The sequence below is a fragment of the Sarcophilus harrisii genome, chromosome 5 (genome assembly GCF_902635505.1).
Source record: "Sarcophilus harrisii chromosome 5, mSarHar1.11, whole genome shotgun sequence".
NCBI classification, from domain to species: domain Eukaryota; kingdom Metazoa; phylum Chordata; class Mammalia; order Dasyuromorphia; family Dasyuridae; genus Sarcophilus; species Sarcophilus harrisii.
The window spans coordinates 114,383,249-114,401,963 of NC_045430.1; the positions used below are offsets into that span (position 1 = coordinate 114,383,249).

General features: G+C 37.9%; 1 protein-coding gene across 25 annotated transcripts in view; it reads left to right on the forward strand.

Moving 5' to 3' along the window:
- Positions 1 to 7,145: 7,145 nt before the first annotated feature.
- The window catches only part of PLEKHA5 (pleckstrin homology domain containing A5), a 192,457-nt gene continuing 180,887 nt past the window's right edge, over positions 7,146 to 18,715 (forward strand). For 15 of the 25 annotated variants that reach the window (XM_031938385.1, XM_031938383.1, XM_031938381.1 and 12 more), the window contains exons 1-3: positions 7,536 to 7,659; positions 7,817 to 7,896; positions 10,910 to 10,967. In XM_031938385.1, coding sequence (XP_031794245.1) covers positions 7,568 to 7,659; positions 7,817 to 7,896; positions 10,910 to 10,967 — 230 coding nt within the window. In that variant the 5' untranslated portion in view covers positions 7,536 to 7,567. Of the gene's footprint in view, positions 7,660 to 7,816; positions 7,897 to 10,909; positions 10,968 to 18,715 lie in introns of those variants that run through there. The other 10 variants (XR_004229542.1, XM_031938401.1, XM_031938407.1 and 7 more) reach the window with 9 other exon arrangements.

Sequence of the window (18,715 nt, forward strand, 5' to 3'; positions counted from 1 at the left end):
TTATATAAAAATGATATAAGATAATTTATTAAAATGTCTGTAAAATCTAAGTAAACAATATCAAGAGTAATCCCTTCATGTACCAATTTAATAACCTTGCCAAATAAAGCTAATCTGGCATTACCTGTTCTGGATGAATCATGCTGGCTCTTTGTAATTACTACTTCTCTACAAACATGCCCATGTGTCTTCATGTCTCCCCCTTTTTCAAAAACTTTTCACTTGAACTATCTATTATCCTTTCTAGCTCCTTCTTTTCTTGGCTAAACTCCTTAAAAAGACTACCTACACTAGATGCCCCCACTAGTTTTGTTCTTACTCTTTTCCTAATTCTTTGTATTATTGCTTTGTATCACCAAAACTGCTCTCTCCAAAGTTACTAATATCTTAATTGCCAGATCTAATGGCCTTTTTTTTTTTTCACACCTCATTATTTTTACCCTTTAACATATTTTGATCCTGTTGATCAGCTTCTTCTTCTTGATACTTACTTCTCTAGGTTTTTGGGACACATTCTCTCCTGATTCCCCTCCTACTTGCCTGATCACTCCTTCTTAATCTCCTTTGCTGGAATTTCATCTAGGTTACTCCTAATCATGGGAGTCCCTCAAGGCTCAGTCCTGTACCTTCTTTTCTTTTCCCTCTTGTGTCTAAATTACTGTACTCCATGACTTTATCAGCTCCCATGGTTTTATTTATCATCTCAAAGTAGATGATTCTCAGATCTATTAACCTTATTATTGCATCTCCAATTTAGAATGTCTTGAACTGGATGGCCTGCAGACATTTTAAATGCACTATGTCCAAAATCATACTCAATATTTACCCTACTCTTCCTCTCTTCTCCTCTTCCTATTTTCTATATTTCATTAAGGGTACCATTATCCTCCCAGTCTACTCACCTTTCACATCTGTCCTCAACCTCCATAGTTGTTCAGTTGTCAAGTTCTGTCATTTCTGCCTTTGTTACATCTCTTTAATATGGTTCCTTCTCTCTTCTAACACAATCACCCTCATCACTTCATGCGTGGACTATTGCCATAGCCTTCAAATCAATCTCCCTATCTCAAGTCTCTTTCTTCTCCAATCCATCCTTCATTCAGCTGTAAAATTGATCTTTCTAAAACAGAAGTCTAACTATCATCCACCCATTCAATCAACTGTAGTGGTTTCCTATTACCTCATCAAATATAAGACCCTCAATTTGACTTTTAAAGACCTTCATAAACTGGTCCCTTCTTATACATTATTCTTTTTCACATACTCTGAGATCTAATGACAATGATCTTTTTGCTCTTTTGCACACAATGCTATGCATTCCTCCTAATTGGCTTCTTTGCCTAGAACTCTCTTACGCCTCATCTTTCTTCCTAATTTCATTGGCTTCTTTTAAATCCTGGCCTAAGTCCCAATTTCCAAAAGAATCCTTTCCTAATCTTCCTTTACTTTTATATCCATATTTGCGTGTGTATATATGTATATATACATATATATATATGTATTTATACCCACATGCACATTTATGTATATACGTATGTGTATAAATATTTGAATATATGTATAATTATTTAATAAATGCTTTTAAACTGATATTTGCTAACCATTTCTTCAATGATCCATCTAGAATCTTCCTAGGAACCAAAGAAATTCTATTTCCAGAAATACAATTGGCAGATTGTTCTCTTTTCTAAAAATTTTGACATTTATTCTCCAATTTTGCGTTATCTTTCCATTTTCCATAATCTTTCATATATCACTAAGAAAGGCTCCAGTTCTTTGGGGACCTAAGGATTCAGTTCTTTTTGGCCAACTGACTTGAATTTATTAAGGTGAGCCAGATGATCTCTTACAATCTTTTTATCTTCAGAATCAACTCCTGGTTGTCATTTTTGCTCTATCATTCCCTTATGCAGAGAAAACAGAAACAAAATAAGGACTAATTTAACAGTCTTACCTCCTCTTTATTGACAATAGTCTTCCCCCTCCAAATAGAATATAAGCATTTTAAGGGTAAAAATTCTCTTTCTTTTTCCATATGTTTCATACTTCGTTTTTCATATTTTCTCAGAGTTTAGCATGATGGCCTATAATAGTGATGAGGTCCTGAGTAACTGTGCAGTTGACAGAGAGGGACTGGAGTGTTGATGAAATTGCTCCCTGGGGCAGTAAGGGAAAGGCACTGATAATGATCAATTTAGCTTCATAGTCCCATCCAAGTTAGGTCAAACTCCTGAGGTTAAATTTTCCCTATAAATACGTCCATGACTCAAGCCATTTTTACTGAACTTCTTTTAGGTCATTCCTCCATGACATTCTTCTTCATAGAGACTTTCCCCTTTCCTCCCCCAAGTTAGGTGTTATCTCTTCTCTTATCCTTGACCATACCTCTATTCTTTTCTCCTTCTAATAGCTAACTCTTTTGGAGTGCCAAATTCCTTTTAGGATTTAGCCAGTCAACTAAGGGCATGTGCTCTAACCTCAAGGGGTATTCCCTTTCTCACACTTAATTATGAATTCCACTAGGAAACTTATCTTTTCCATCATTAATTGTTAAAAATTTCCTTATGCTCTCCCAACTTCATTTCATATTTTCCATTCTTGGTGTCTATTGTATCTCTTAGTTTGTCTTCTAAATAAACCTACCTTTTGCCAAAGAGAATGACCATTGTGAATTCTTCACATGACTGAACCCTAAACACATCACTTGGAACCAGAAATTGCTTTCCTAAAACACAGCAGTAGTAGGCACTTAATAAATGATCATTCATGACAAATGATTTATTCTAATAAAAGTTCTATTCCATACATCTTTGATACTTATTTTTATTCTAATTTAACTTTTTAAAAATCCCTTTTTGTTATCTTTATCTTCATTTTCCATCCTTAGCTAAATATCTGAAGTATCCTGCTACACTCTCATAATCATTCTGCTAACTCAACTTTGATTACCACCTTCTATACATTTCTCTTAAAAATATAAGACAGGGGCAGCTAGATAGTACAGTGGATAGAGCACCAGCCCTAAAGTCAGGAAGATCTAAGTTCAAATCTGATCTCAGACACTTAACATTTTCTAAGTGTGTGACCCTGGGAAAGTCACTTAACCCCAATTGGCTCAGCAAAAAAAAAAAAAAATATATATATATATATATATATACAGATATATATATCTGTATATATATAGATATAGATATCTATATAAATGGTGTATTCTAATCCCCTTTTTTCCTTCTTCACTGGAATAATTTTTTTTTTGAGGCAATTGGGGTAAAGTGACTTGTCAAGGTTGACACAGCTAGTAAGTTACTGAGATCATATTTGAATTCAGATCCTTCTGGTGGAATAGTATTCCTTTGTGTCTTCAGAATTTTTTTCTTGAGCATCCCTCATTTCTACTGGGCTGACTTTACCTAGAGCATTTTGGTTATGGGATCCTATCTCCTCTGAACTCCCTGAAATCTACTTTTCTCAAATTTCAGGTCAGGATATGTCCATATTTCTTCTTTGTCTCTAGCAGAAATTCTAGGAGAAAATGGTAATATTTCCCAATTCCCATCATTCATATCTCAATCCCTCCATTAAGGTCAATCAGATCTAGAATAGAATTTCCCCCCACTGGTTCTTCTGCCTTTTGAAGGATGAAACTAGTTAAGACAAGCTTAAAAATTATTAGGTGCTCTGCCTTTGACAGAGAGAGACCTCCAGATTTCTGGATAATTAAAGTCTTCTGTCACTGTTATATTATTCCAGGTTTATGATTTGTTTCACAAACTCCTGATCAATTTCTTCTTTCTGTCCAGTGATAAAATCATTTCTGTTTCTGCCTCCATTGAAATTCAATCAGAATCTCTTATGTGCCATCCTCTCCTCCACCTCCTCTTGGCTTCTGAATTTCTTTACATGTTAACTTCCCCTCCTCTTTTATTTATCTTTTTTCTTATAAATAAAGTATATTCAGCTAGAGTCACAATCCAGTCATGGGTTTCAATCCACCAAGTCTTCCTGTATTGAAGTCAAATTCTTTCTTCTCCCCCTTTTCTTTCATTATGTCCTTTAGTTCCTCATGATTATTGCCTAAACTTTGGATATTTGTATATAGACACAGTTGAGGTCATGGGTATTACTACTGGCTCTTTTCTTGGATACTGTCCTATGAATTTCTGGGTTAATGCTTCAGAAATTTTTTGGGGGATGGCTCCTCTCTATAGCATCAAACTTGGGGATATATAGACAATCTAGTATTTCCCTTATCCTTATTAGTTGAATTGCCTGTTTTTGATCAGATTAGCAAGGTATTTGAAAAATACATTCTTATCAGTTTTAAGAAGAAATAGGCTGTTTGTCATCTATTTTGATAAGTCTTAAGGGCTTCTCTAACATATTTTGGTTTAATTCCTCAGGAAGAAAATATCCCTTTCTTATCAGGCTAACAAACAGCCCCCTCAGTACTCCTGAGAAGAGAATCAGCAGCTACCACTACTCTTCTCTTCTCCTTCTATGCTATATCCAGATTTATTTCCCCCCCGCCCTTTTTTTTTAAATGAAGAAACTAAATTCTAGAGAGGGTAAATGATTTGCCTAAAGTCATGTATTTAATTAGTGGCAGAGCCAATATTCTTTTTTTTTTTTTTTTTTTTTTTTTTTCCATTTCTGGGTGATATATTTTATTTTATTTATTTATTTATTTTTTTATTTAATAGCCTTTTATTTACAGGATATATACATGGGTAACTTTACAGCATTAACAATTGCCAAACCTCTTGTTCCAATTTTTCACCTCTTACCCCCCCACCCCCTCCCCTAAATGGCAGGATGACCAGTAGATGTTAAATATATTAAAATATAACTTAGATACACAATAAGTATACATGACCAAAACATTATTTTGCTGTACAAAAAGAATCAGACTCTGAATTATTGTACAATTAGCTTGTGAAGGAAATCAAAAATGCAGGTGTGCATAAATATAGGGATTGGGAATTCAATGTAATGGTTTTTAGTCAACTCCCAGAGTGGCAGAGCCAATATTCAAACCCAAGACCATACGTTATCATTTCTTCAATTCATTTGATTCCCACTTTCTGGAGAAAGCCTTCCCAGGCTCCTTTAACTTCCAGTGCCTTTTTTTCATCTAATTATTTTTCTATCTATCCTTTATGTAGCTTGCTTTGTAGATATTTGTTTGCATGTTGTGTGTCCCTTCCCCCTTCCCATCATTTTAGATTATAAATTCCTTGAAGGTGGGAACTGCCCTTTGCTTCTTTTTGTATCCCCAAGGCATAGCCCATATAGGCACTTAATTGATTGATGAATGAAAAGAGCCCATTCCTCCCTCTCTCTTCCATGGACTGGTCTGGAGATGAAATTTTGAAAAGCAATTGCTCTAAGAGAAAATAGTAAAATGAAAGAAGAAAATTCAGAAGACAAAAAAGAGGGAGGGGATTAAAATGTGTGTGTTTCCCTCCTCCCATTCTGTCCAGAAGTGGACAGATATCTATAACAATGATTGGAAAGGATGGATTCTTTTCTGCTATAGATATAATAGTCTTATGAATGTAAGGAATATAGAAAGAGTTTCTCCTAATAGGTAGTAGAATGAGGAAAGTAAACTTCCTAATGGGGCTGATGCATGAGTTTTCCCCACTGAGCAGCTGAGGATTCCCCTTCCATACCTATGAAAAGAAATGCTGGAAGGCTCTGGAGAATGTTTCTTCCCTGAATCATTAAAGGAGTTGTTGCTCTGTCTCCCATTTGTAAACCATATTTCTTCTACCAATTGGCTCCCGGAGAGAAATGGAGCTCCAGGGTGCTCAGTGAAGGTTTTTTTGCCCAGGAGGAGAAGGAACCAGCAGGCAAAATTAACTGCACTGCTGGAGGAGAAGCCCTGGGGAGCAAGAGCCTGCTAGGATTAGTTAGATTGCTGACATAGAACTGATGCTGACTGTAGAGAAGAGACATGATCCTCAGAAAGGAACAAGCTGAGGAACCCCAGAAACAAGTAGGCAAAGCGCATCAAGAAAAACCTGTCATTAAACTGAAGCTTTAACAGTTAAGTGCTAGATTGTGAGATTCGGGTAAGTTTTGGGGAGAGAAGACGCTTAGGGTTTCAAGAGAGAACTTCCCGAAAAAGAAGAGCTTGTAAACATTATCTGTTGTTATTATTTGGTTCTTTCATAAACATGTTCTTTGTTAAGATTGTTAGCACCCTGACAACAGAAGGGAGAAAGAGCTCAGAAAGTGATGTCTTTTGAGAAACAGGAGCCAAATTTCTCATGTTCCCAAGGGTTACCCAAGACAGGGGCTAAGTATTACAGACTATTGTTGTAGAGAAGGCTCAAAGATTGGATTTGGTCTTTATGAGCCCAGAGCCGAGATCCTGAACCATAAATTACAAGGATTAGGGCACAGATGAAAAAGCACGCAACACGTGATTTCGTTCGAGCTCCATCCATCTCGTGGACTGGAGGTGACTCCGGCCAAGCCACGTAACCTGCTTTTGTCCTAGTTTCTTTAAATCGAGGTGAAATGATCCACACCCTTTAGTTATTGTGAAGAATAAGAAAAAAAAAAATGTTTCTGAGGTACCCTGAAGTAATCCCAAGAAACCTGTCCTCTGGCTATCCAGCCGTACTACCATTCTTGAACCCCGAGCAGCAGTTTGCAACGACTCATCTCGGGCTTGGGACAAAGAAGCTCAGGTGATTGCAAACACTGTTTGCCGGATAGGCAGAGACAAAGAGAGGCAATCTTTGTGGTGTTGGGAAAGAAGGAAATTCCATTTTAAAAAGTATGCCAGGTAAGGAGGTTTTGGGGAAAGACGAGAGAAACTTGTCTTCTGAGTCTCGAGACTACGCATCTTTTCATAGATTTCAATTGCTAACGTAGCCTTTGATTATCTGGCACAGACACACAAAGCTTTCCTGGCTTTTAAAACAAAACAAAACAAAACAAAACAAAAAGCTGTACTTAACCAAGAAAAAAACCCTTGGCCTCCCAATAACTATTAACATCAGGCTCTCTCTCCAAAGGGGCGATTGGTCTTAAATAGCGAAGCGCCAGGCAGCTTGGGCTTGCTTCTCTCCAGTCACCGGGGTGAAGGCGCCGAAGGACAGAGCCCGGACCGGGGATCCAGGACGGAGATTTTTTTTTCTCTCCCCAGTAGATCCCGGAACATTCCGAGTGGGAGGGAGGAGGTGTGGACAGGCTGGGGGCGCGGCTGCCGGGCTTGCGCCCCTCCCCCGGAAAGGGCCGGGGGAGGGGGGGGCAGGAGGGCCTCGGCGCTAGACGGGAACGTCAGGGGGCGGTGACGCGCCCCCGCCCCGGGTCCGGACTCCGCCGCAGCCCAGCCCAGCCCGAGCGCCGGCCCCGCGCCCGGGCGCGGTGCTGGAGGAGGAGGAGCGGGAGGGGGCGGCGTGCCGGGGGCGCGCCTCGTGGCCGTGCTCGCTCCCTGTGGGTCTCCCTCCCTCTTTCCTCTTCCTTCCCTCCTTCGCCTGCGCTGCGGGCCGCAGGAGAAGGCGGCGGCGGCGGCGGCGGCGGCGGCGGCGGCGGCGGCGGCTCGGGATCAGACATGGCGGCTGATCTGAACCTGGAGTGGATCTGCTCCTTGCCCCCGACCTGGACTTACGGGATCACCAAAGGCGGCCGCGTGTTTTTCATCAAGTAAAGATCCCGGGAAGGCTGGAGGAGGCGCAGGGGTGGGCGGGCATGGGGGGACGGAGGGGGGAAAGGCAGGGAAACGCGCGGCCCCCCTGCAGCGAGCGCCCTTCCCTCCCTCCCCTCGCCCCTCTCACTTTGGCGTCTGTCTCCCTTCCTGCAGTGAGGAGGCGAAGAGCACCACCTGGCTGCACCCCGTCACGGGAGAGGCCGTGGTCACCGGGCATCGGAGGCAGAGCCCAGGTAACTGTTCAATCCTGACCCCTTTCCCCGGCCCCGGCGGCGTGTGCGTGTGCTTGTGCACGGATGCCTCCTCTCTCCGTCCCGCGCCTCCCAGAAAGCCGGACCCCAGTCTCTCCCCGTCCCCCAGTCTCTCCCCGTCCCCCAGTCTCTCTCCGTCCCCCAGTCTCTCCCCGTCCCCCAGTCTCTCCCCGTCCCCCAGTCTCTCCCCGTCCCCCAGTCTCTCCCCGTCCCCGCCCCGGTTTGTAAGCCACCTGCACGGGAGCTACGGCCACTCCCCCGCGGGGAGGCAGGATCCGGTGAGAGCCCCATCCCTACAGTCTGAGGGGCTCTCCGAGAGGTGCCCGAACTTGGTGCGTGTCCCTCTTGGCGCAGCGCCACCCGATTATCTGCCCACTCTTAGGCTCGGAAGCCCCTAAGCATCGCCGCCGGCCTCCTTCCCCCGCCCGCAGCCCCTTCTAATGCTGCCCCCTATCCTGCTGTCACTGCTCGCCGCGGAGACTCCCCTAGCCCTGCGCGGACCCTGCCTCCCCTCCCCGCCTTGGGGCTCGGCGTCGCTCCCGGAGCCCGACTCCCCCTGGAACCCTGCAGACAAACTACCCGTGCCCGCTGAGTCCCCTATTTCCCACTCATCCTTAGATCCACATTTTAATAAGTCCTTTCTGCGTCCCTTAACCCAGGCAATGGGTTCATACTCTGCCTCCCTAGCCGCTGTTATGCCCTCTGCTTCTTAAAGGTGGGATTAGGCGTAGGTGATTGCAGCTAAGGGGGAGGAGAGGAGCTGCGGGAGGCTGTGCTTTTTTCTGCGACAGAATAGCTGAGAAAAGCGTGCCCATTTCTCTCCTACCTCCGCCGCCGCCGCCTCCTCCCAGGAGTCAGCCTCTGGAGCTGGAGGAGGATTGTTGCAAGCTGCAGATGCGGGAGATCTAGATTGAAATTCCCCAGCACTGGCACAGGGGTAGCAGACGTTACTCTGGAAACTCGACAGCACGAGTGGGCAAGCGTCCGCTTTGGGGGGATACGGGGGGCTCGGGGATGTATCCGTGGAACAGGTTTGTTTAAATACGAAGGTGTGAGTTAAAGGGGGGGGGGGGGCTGTAGCAAAAATGCTGCTTCGGCTTTCCTTTGTCATTCTTTGTTTACACGAGTGAAACTTGTTTGTCTTAGAGAATGTTGCATGTTTTCTCTCTGGCTCCATCATGAGAGAGTTCCAAAAGCTTGAACAATGCGTGCTGTAGGTGGGAGATTTAGTTTGCTATCCTCCACTAGTTTGTTATTAGTTGTCATTATTTGAAATAAGTCGCCAAGAAGAACGTTTAAGAAATGTGTTCAGTTTAGTGACTAATCTCATTAAATTTGCAGAAAGGTGGAGGAGGAAGAGAATAGAAAAAAGGAAAGTTTAGTAATAGCCATGATGGGGTTGAGTTTTTAGGTTTTCTGACTAATACTCTTAAGACCCTGATGGCCTATAACTTTAGGGTATCTTATGTTGTCTTTCGGTGTACATACATCAGTTTTGTGCCTCTGCTTTTTTGGATATCAAGAAATTCATTTAATAAAACACAATATATTATGATCTTTAAAGGAAAAGCACCGAAATAAAGTGGGATTCTACTTTTGGAGATTTGTCTTGTGTCAGGTGATGGGGATGTCAAGACCGGCGAAAACAGTCCATGAATTCTCAAGAGGTTTACACTTTATTGGATAGGAAGCAATGGGGAAAAAAAATTAAAAATACATTGAAGATATATACAGGCTGATTTTGTGGGAAAGTATGCTAGCTAAAACTGGATGAAACTAGGGAAAGCCTTTTATTATGTAGTTGAAAAGCTAGAGGTTCTAAATGCTAAAGGTGAGTTCAAGTAATTTTGGCATAGAAGGAGGTCTCTATTTGTGAAGATACTAAAGTGGTAATTGAAATGTTGTATACAGGGAACAGCAAATAGGAATAGAATGTGTATGAGGGGCAAAGATACATAATCACACAATAAAAGTAATGTCTAGTCCCCCCCCTTTGTCATAAACAGCACATAGTGAAAAATCCGTTCCACTATTGTAGGATATCTATTTTAATTTTTTCTCGTGTCATTTTCTTTTCCTTGACTGACTTTAGACTCAAATCAGTCTCTTTTTGTCAAGAAGAGGTTATAAGTAAATCTAACCAGATGTTATTAACAAATAGCACGTAATACATCATGTTTCTATAGTTTGCCTGACATATGTTTAAGGTATATTAGGAATGTCTTCATCTTGGAACGAACTCTACATCTCTGGAAAAGTCAAAACCAGGAAATATACATTTTTAAATTTATGCAGTGTCAGATTTCTTTATCTTTAAATATAGTTCTCAAAAAGTTCTTCCTTAAGGTTATGTCCTAAATAAGAAAAGTAGAGATTAATATATCCAAGAGGAAGGTGGTATGTAGGATTTGGTGGGAACTTTTTTCTAAGCCATTTCAGTAAATGGCTATTGCTATTTGGGTGAGCTCCTTTTCTGTCATTCCCCTTCATACCTAAATCTTAGGAATAATTGGTTTAGATAATTAGCTTTGATCTGTGATTAGTTTTCTAGTTAATGAAACAGATGCAGTACTTTGTTTAAACTAATAACTAAATTAATAGCCAAATTGGAGTCTGATTATATAATGTCAATCTGTTATATGTTGATGAATTGTGTGTCATAAGAGGACCAGCCTAGTTAAGTTTAAAGAAGCTAGTTACCGGCATTTTGATCATTAAGTGATGAATATTTTTGGCCACAGCAGCTCATGAAGACAAACTACAAAGGCATGGGTGAGTTGTGATCAGAATCATTATACTTAATGGATGAAACTCTAGTTCTTGAAGTGTTGAAAAATAGCCAAGTAAGAAGACTATTATTCTTAATGTTCAATATTAGTTAAACCTCTTTCCAGCTTAGAAACACTCTTAATAAGAAAAGTTGATCATGAAAACTAATATTGATTTGAATTTGTTTTTCTAACTGAAATTACATTAATTTGTGTGTGTGTTTTAGATTTGCCTACTGGTTGGGAAGAAGCATATACTTTTGAAGGAGCAAGATATTATATAAAGTAAGTTGTTTATTTTTTTGACACTTCATATTGTTGTTTTGCTTATTATCATTAATGTACTTTTTGCATATTTAAATTTACAAAAAACGGTAGTATTTTTTCATTTATTCATCATTTATTCATTTGGAATTTGATCAAAACAAGACGATTGAGGTATTCTGTAAAATTGCCAAATAGCATCTTATTGAGAAAATGTGACAGTTCAAGTACTGTCTTGAACAGTAGGGGCTTCCAGATAGAAAAAATATATAAACATTTCATCCATCTAAAGTATAAACCATTGCATTTAGAACTTTAGTATTTGTTATTAATATTCTGTTGATATCACTGAGGGCATCTATGGGATCTGTATCTATGGGAGTGGATCGTTCATTCCACAAATAATGCATCTCCCAAGTGGTAACAGTGGTGTTGTTTAAGAAAAAGCAATCGACTTGAATTTATTTCCCAGGTTTCTTCTGAAGGTAATGATGAGCAGTAAACAGGCCCAGTAAGAGAGTAAAGGTTGTGTGAGAGGCAGCATGCATGGTGTATCTCACTGGTATTAAATTCATTGAAAAGGACATACTATGCTTTCCTACAGACCTTAGAAAACCACATATTAATATTATTTTTCAGTCTATTATATCCTGATTTTTGTTATTAAGTGTTTTCCAGATATATTTAAATCCCCTTCCTCTGTACTCTGATGTAGGAATAGAGGATCAGGCTCTGACTCTGAGATGACCTGGGTTTGAGCCCTTCCTTTCTCTGACACATACTGGATGTTTGACCTTGGGCAAGTGACTCAATTCATCAAGCCTTCCTAAACTTGAATTACCATCATTTAACCTGTCAAAGCCCCAACCACATCTGTAAGACTTAAGTTATAGAAAAGTTGTTGATTTGGGTGGTCATGTAGTTACTATCTGTTGGAATAGTTCCCTATTTCAGTGAATCATTGTTCTGAACCAACCTCTCCATCCCCCCAAAAAAACCTAGGGAAGGGGAAAATACTGAATAATTCACACAATTGAATGACTGAGAATTGTTTGCTTTGCATGACATTTATTTAAAAAAAGAATAGGATTCAGAAGGAAAGGTGAGTAGTCTTGCCATTAAAACTGTTTTGTTTAATTCTTAATCTTTCAGCTAATTTTAGTTAATCATGAATTTAGACATTGTTGAAATGAGTAGAACTTGAAGTTTGGGTGTGTTTTGTTCTTTTTGTTTTGTTTTGTTTTGTTTTATATTCTGGGCCAAATTTACTAGTATGCCCTCGTTTTAAGTTGATTTCTATGACCAGCAGATCTTGTTGAGAATTTGCAATTAGCTATGTAATGTTGCTATAGTGATTTCATGAACTTTATTCTTATTGTACTGTAACTTGGCATATATGGAGAGCTCATTACTTTTAAGTGTCTGAACTTATCAAAATGGAATTGTATTTTGGATGGCATCTATTGTGTGAATTGTTAAGAATGCTTGCTTTTGTTAGAATGGGTGGGAATGGGATGAAAAATGAAGTAAGGTAGCAAGCAGGTTCATAAATTGGTCTTGCTCTGGAATTTTCTCTCCTTTCACAAATTTAGGGAGCTACTATTACAAATGAATTCATGGTGGGGGGAGATATTCTCTGTCTCATCATTATTGACTCAAGAAGTAATACTAGTTAGGAGTATAGAGTTTCTATGTTATTTCCTAGTGCTGGTTTTAGGTAATGTTAAAACAGGTTTGTTGACATGGAAAGGAATAGTGAATTTCTTTTATGTACTATTTTTCAGTGAGAATCTTAATATATGATGAAAGAATATATTATTTGTCTGGAGAAATTTAAGTGGTAGAAACCACTGTATTTTGGATTATAAAATCATAGATTTGGTGTGTTGGAAGAAACCTCAAACATCTAGCTCATCTGTTTCATTTTATGAATGAAGAAACTGAGAGTTGAGGGTGGGTGTGGAACTTGTTCTTACAGGTAATAATTGACAAGGACAGAATTCTAATAGGTTCTCAGGTGGCATATAGGATTAAAAAAATGAAATAAGCATTTATGAAGCTCCTACTTTATACTAGGCACTGTGTAAATATTACCTCACTTGATCCTTACAATTACTCTGAGAAATTGTACTATTATTATCCCTATTTTGCTGTTGAGAAAACTGAAGCAGATTGATGTTTTAGTATGTGAAGCTGGAGTTGAATTCAGGTTCTTCTACCTGAAATTTTAATGAATGGTACCTACACAAGAAATCCTAACATTATTGTAATTTTTAAAAGATTTACATTTAAAAATAGCTATATGAAAATATAATGCTGTTATTGCTGATAATATTTAAGAAATTGTGGGTGTTTTTTTTTTTTTAAGTTGGCAATTTACTCTTTAAAACCCTTTGAAGAGATGCATTTTGGTATAGTGCAAAGAGCAATCGGTCAAGGCCAAAATTAAAATTTTGGCCTGCAATGCTTGCTGTATTGCCATAAGCAAGTCATTTCTCCATTTTGAGGCTGTTTCTTCCTATGTAAAATGATAATGATAATATCTGCATTATCAGCTTCATAGTATTATTTCTGAATTCAGATAAGACATGTGTAAGATGCTTCTGAATTCAGATAAAATGTATGTAAGATGCTTTTGAAAGCTTAAAGTACTCTCTGCATGATCAATTGTGTTTTATTCTCTAAATTTCTGGACTGGCTCTCAAAAATACAGAGATGATATACTGTAATTGGTCTGGGTTAACAGTTCCTTAACAAGGGCAAGTAAGAGTGTATTACTGAAGTCGTCTTGCAAATCTAATTAAATAGATTCTAAAATGAAAAGGAAAAGGGAGAAAACCCCCATCATATCCCAAGTTAGAAAAATACAACAGTATAATAGCTTAAATATTCAGGAGTGAAAAAAATCCAAAAGGAAACTAATAAGATGGCTTTTGATACACAAATATACATATATGTACAACCAGAAGAAAAACCACAAAAACAAATAGGAGGCACATATAAGGGTTAGGACAGGTGTTTGGGGTAATTGACAGACAGTAGAGAAGGAGAGATGCAGAAGATGTCATCAGAAAATTATATGTTGAAAAGAAATAGATTGTTCATCAAGTCAGAAGGAATCAGATGGTTGGATAGATTGGACACTCCATTGTTATTCTACAACTATCAAGAGAATACTAGAAAGGCCTTCAGAATATCCAGTAGGGGGCTAAACAATTACAAGCCTTTGGAAGGATGTGGACTTGATGAGCAGGCTGGGATGATTTGTAATCTGTGTTGTTGGACAGAATACCCATATTGATGATGCAATATTGCAGTATGGGAGAATTTTTCTCTGCCATAGGAGAATACTCTTTGGTTTTGAAATTATAAAACAACAGTAGCTAATGGAAAGTTGAAACTCAAACTGAAAATATAATAAGAATGTCCTTGACATGAAAATAAGTTGCTTTGAATATCAAGGGGGTAATATATAACATTTCACAGAGCATTAAAGCATCATATAAATGTATATAAGCAATCTTATGCTTTCATTGCTTACCTGCCTGTCTGGTAGCTCTTTTGAAAAAAAGGAAAATAAATTTAGGATGGCATGATCTGTTCCCAATTAACCAAACTGGCTTTTGATGGCCATTGTGTCTCGAATATTGATAATTATTATAATAATTAATAATGTTTGCTCAGTCAGCCTGAATTACTCATTCTTTTCTTAAGGTTCATTGATTGCCCATTTTACAAGTGAGACTGAGGAACACTGATTAAATTCCTTACCCAGGCTCACACAGAACTTTCTGTGGTGCCATATTGACTCTTGATATGTTTTAGATGATGTTCTCAAGTGGATCTGTGATCTCATCAATTGGAGTTCCCCCAGTGGTGCAGATTGCATGCTTTCAAATGATGCATTTCATCTATGTAGGATGTCCAGTCAGCTTTCTGGAAGCCCTCTTTGCTTTGTTTCAACATTGCTGGGTACTAGTATCACTGTCTCCCTGTCATTCCTTTCTCTTGCATGGTATTGGCCCATCTTCTCTCATACGATGTCTTGATGACACATTATTTTTCAAAGTTGTACCTTGGCCAGAAGTTGCGGCCTGTTCACACACATCATGTACACCCATATATAGTTTCCTTGAATTTTTTAGAAAAGAAATGTATTACCCTTTTGAATAAGAAATATGAGCTAAACGATAGTTCAGTTAGATGGATTTGATAGTTGAATTCTCTGTCTGAAAAAGCAGTCATTAAATAATGAGTGTCAAGTTTTAAAGAAGTTTAGAAAAAGGTAATAATTGCAGACAATCTATAAGTCTTTTATTTTAAAAATTTCACCAAAGAAAGTTAATGCTTTTTAATGCCCTCTCTTTTTTATTTTACTACACAGTTTAGATTCTGCTTATATAGTTTCCCCTCACAATGAAGTACAATTTACTTTTAATTTCTTTCATGTGTCTTTAGAAAAGAAAATTGTCATTATAGCAATTTTTATTGTAAGAGAGGATCATAACTTGTGGTGTATAGTTTTAAATATTCTGTATTCTTATTCTTGGCCATATGACTTGGCTTAAGTTGTAGAAGCTAATCCATCATGTTTGAAATTAACAAAGCATTTAGAAATACTGCTTACTTATGGAAAAGGCAGTTTATTCATCTTATAATGACTGGTCATCAAATGTGTCATGATGTGTCATCCAATCTCCTTTGCTGCATCATGGCTTTGACATAGTTAACGTAGAATACTAACAACAAAATCTCAAAAGTATTCTTATAAGTTGTAATGAACAACAGTTGGTAGAATAATTCAGCACTATGCAAATAATTGCTTTTTTAGCATCAAGTTAAAATTTTACAAAATGATAATAGCACAGCATTTTACTTTTATGTAAGGTTTCATTTCAATATAACTATACTGAAATATAATCCAATTTAATTCTTAGGTTTCACACTACCCTGTCACTAATTTAAGGATAATAAAGTGTTTTAGGAAAGATTAATATGATGTTATATAACATTTGCATTTATACAAAATTTTATACTTACTTGGAATGCTTTCAGATCTATTACTTTATTGGATATAATGAAATAATTAGTCCTTGACTCAAGAAGTTTACAGCTTAGTTGGGGGAGACAAGACATAAACATATTATCCATCTTGGATTTTTTTTTAAGTTATGTACAAAAGGATAGAAGGAAGAACAGGTAATAGAAAATGAATATAAAACTATTTAAAAAAAAAAAAACAGTGAATACTGAAAAAGAAGCAATAGTCACAAAAGCAACATGACTTTCTCAAAAACAGCTCCCATCATGTTAATCTGATTTCCTTTTCTAATAGGTGTGTGTGTGTGTGTGTATGTGTGTATGTGTCCAAGGAACTACTATAGATATAATTTGCCTAGATTTTTAAAAAGCATTTGATGAAGATTAATACTATTCTTGGAAACAAGATAGGAAGCTATGGTTTATGAGATTCATCTAGTAGAGTTGCCTTTGATGAGTGATTATACCTCAAGAAGAGTCATTACTGGTTTGATGTTGGTATGAAAAGAGGTTTTTCATAGTGCCTCGGTGATTTGTTTTAGGCTCATAATGTTTAACATTTTATCTGTGATTCACAAAAAGATGTGCTTGCACAGATAACCTGCGATGTGTATTTATCCTTTAAGTGAAAGGACATTGACACACTAGAGAGTTGCCAGAGGATAGTGACCAACGTAGTAAGGAGAATGGAAACCATATCATAAGAATTATTTGAAGGATCTTGGAATGTTTAACATGGAGATAATTTGAGAGAGCTGTGATGTCTGTTTTGAAGTACTTCAAACATTGTTATCAGTCAAGAAATAGGGAATAAGATTAGAATTTTTAGGCTTGGAGTCTTTGCCATCCAGAGTGTAGATCTACCATTAGAAGGAGGTGGGATTTAGGTTTCCATTAAGAAAAACCTTGCAAATAGGGCTAATCAGAAGGGGGGTGGGATTTAGGTTTCCATTAAGAAAAGCCTTGCATATAGGGTTAATCAACAATGAAACTGGGCTGTCTTTGGAGGTTGCTGTGAGGAAGGAACTTTGTGATCTAGTTTATATCAAAGACTCCTTGGTCAGATGTGGATTGAATTAAAACTTCTTCCTTGGGGGACAGCTGGGTGGCCCAGTGGATAGAGCACCTGCTCTGAAGTCAGGAAGACCTGAGTTCAAATTCGGCCTCAGCCACTCCCTAGCTGTGTGACATTGGGCAAGTCATTTAACCCCATTTGCCTCAGCAAAAAAAAAGAAGAATTTCGTCCTCTCTCAGGTTCCTTCCAGTTTAGTGTTCTTTGATTCTGACAGTGTTCTTTATTTTTGTAGTTCCATAAATGACAAATAGTACTTTCCATGAGGTAATAGCCAGCTAGCATTTACATAGTACTTCAAGATTTGCAAAGTGTATTACTTATTTTATTTGATCTTCACAACAACTTGGAGAAGTAGGTGCTATTATTATCATCATCCTTATTTTATAGATGAGGAAACTGAGTCTGAGAGAAGAAAAATGATTTGTCGTGGGTCACATGGTATCTGAGGTCACTTTTGAAGTCAGCTCTTAGTGACTTCCAGTTGAGTAACTCCATCCATTGTGCCACACAGCTGTGGCATACTTTGTACCACTTGGTAGGCATTTGATACACATTAAATTTAGGTACAAATATATATTTTTTTTAAATTTTAGAAAATTCTGCACAGATATTTAAAATGCTTTCTTTGCAGTTTTAGGGGGAAAAATAATTCTGGCAGAAATTAAAGTTTTTACTTTTTAGAAAAATTGGTATAGTACCAAAAGAGTAGGATTTGGAGTGAGAAGGGACTTGCCTATGTTTTACTTTGAGTTTTATTTGTTTTCACTTTCCATACCTATTAAATGAAGTTGAACTAAATGACCTCTGAGGTCATTCTAAAGCTAACTGTATGGTCCTGTATGCCTTTTGTACATAGGTAACTATTAAATATATGCAAAACTAAAAGCTGGGTTTGTATTTGACATCAGAATTGGATTTCATTTTTTATTTGTTTTTGCTGAGCTGGGAAGTTTAATGTCTTTATTTTAGAGCCTTTAAAAATATAAATTGTCTTAGTTCTGAAGTCCTAATGTTAGGGAAGGTAATTTTCCTCTAATTTAATATAGTGAAGTTATGGTATATAAAAGTAATGGAATACTATTGTTCTATAAAAAATGATGAACGGGCTGATTTTAGAAAGACCTGAGAGGATTTACATGAACTGATGCTGAGTGAAGCAAGCAGAACCAGAAAGCATCGTATACAGCAACAACAGTATTGTGCAATGATCAACTGTAATGGACTTGCTTCTCCTCAGCATTTCAGTGATCCAAAGTAATCCCAATAAACTTTGAATGGAAAATGCTATCCACATCCAGAGAGAGAATTGTGGAGACTGAATGTAGGTAGATTAGTATGTACTATTTTCACTTTTTTTCTCTTTTGTTCTGATTTTTCTCTCCCAACATGAATCACATGGAAATATGTAAAAAAAAAATGAATGTACATATATAACCACAAAAAATGTTTTTACATATAACTGGGAAAAATAAAAAATAAAAATTTAAATTAGTTTTATATAGTGTCTTTCATTTTACTGTTCTGATGATCATTTTAATTACTAGCAGTTGAAAAGATGGCATGTACTAGTAAGGCTGTTAATAATAAGATTTTATAGAATAGAATTTTTAAAACTCCCTCCAAAAATGTTTTGTCTTAATCAACACTTGCTGAT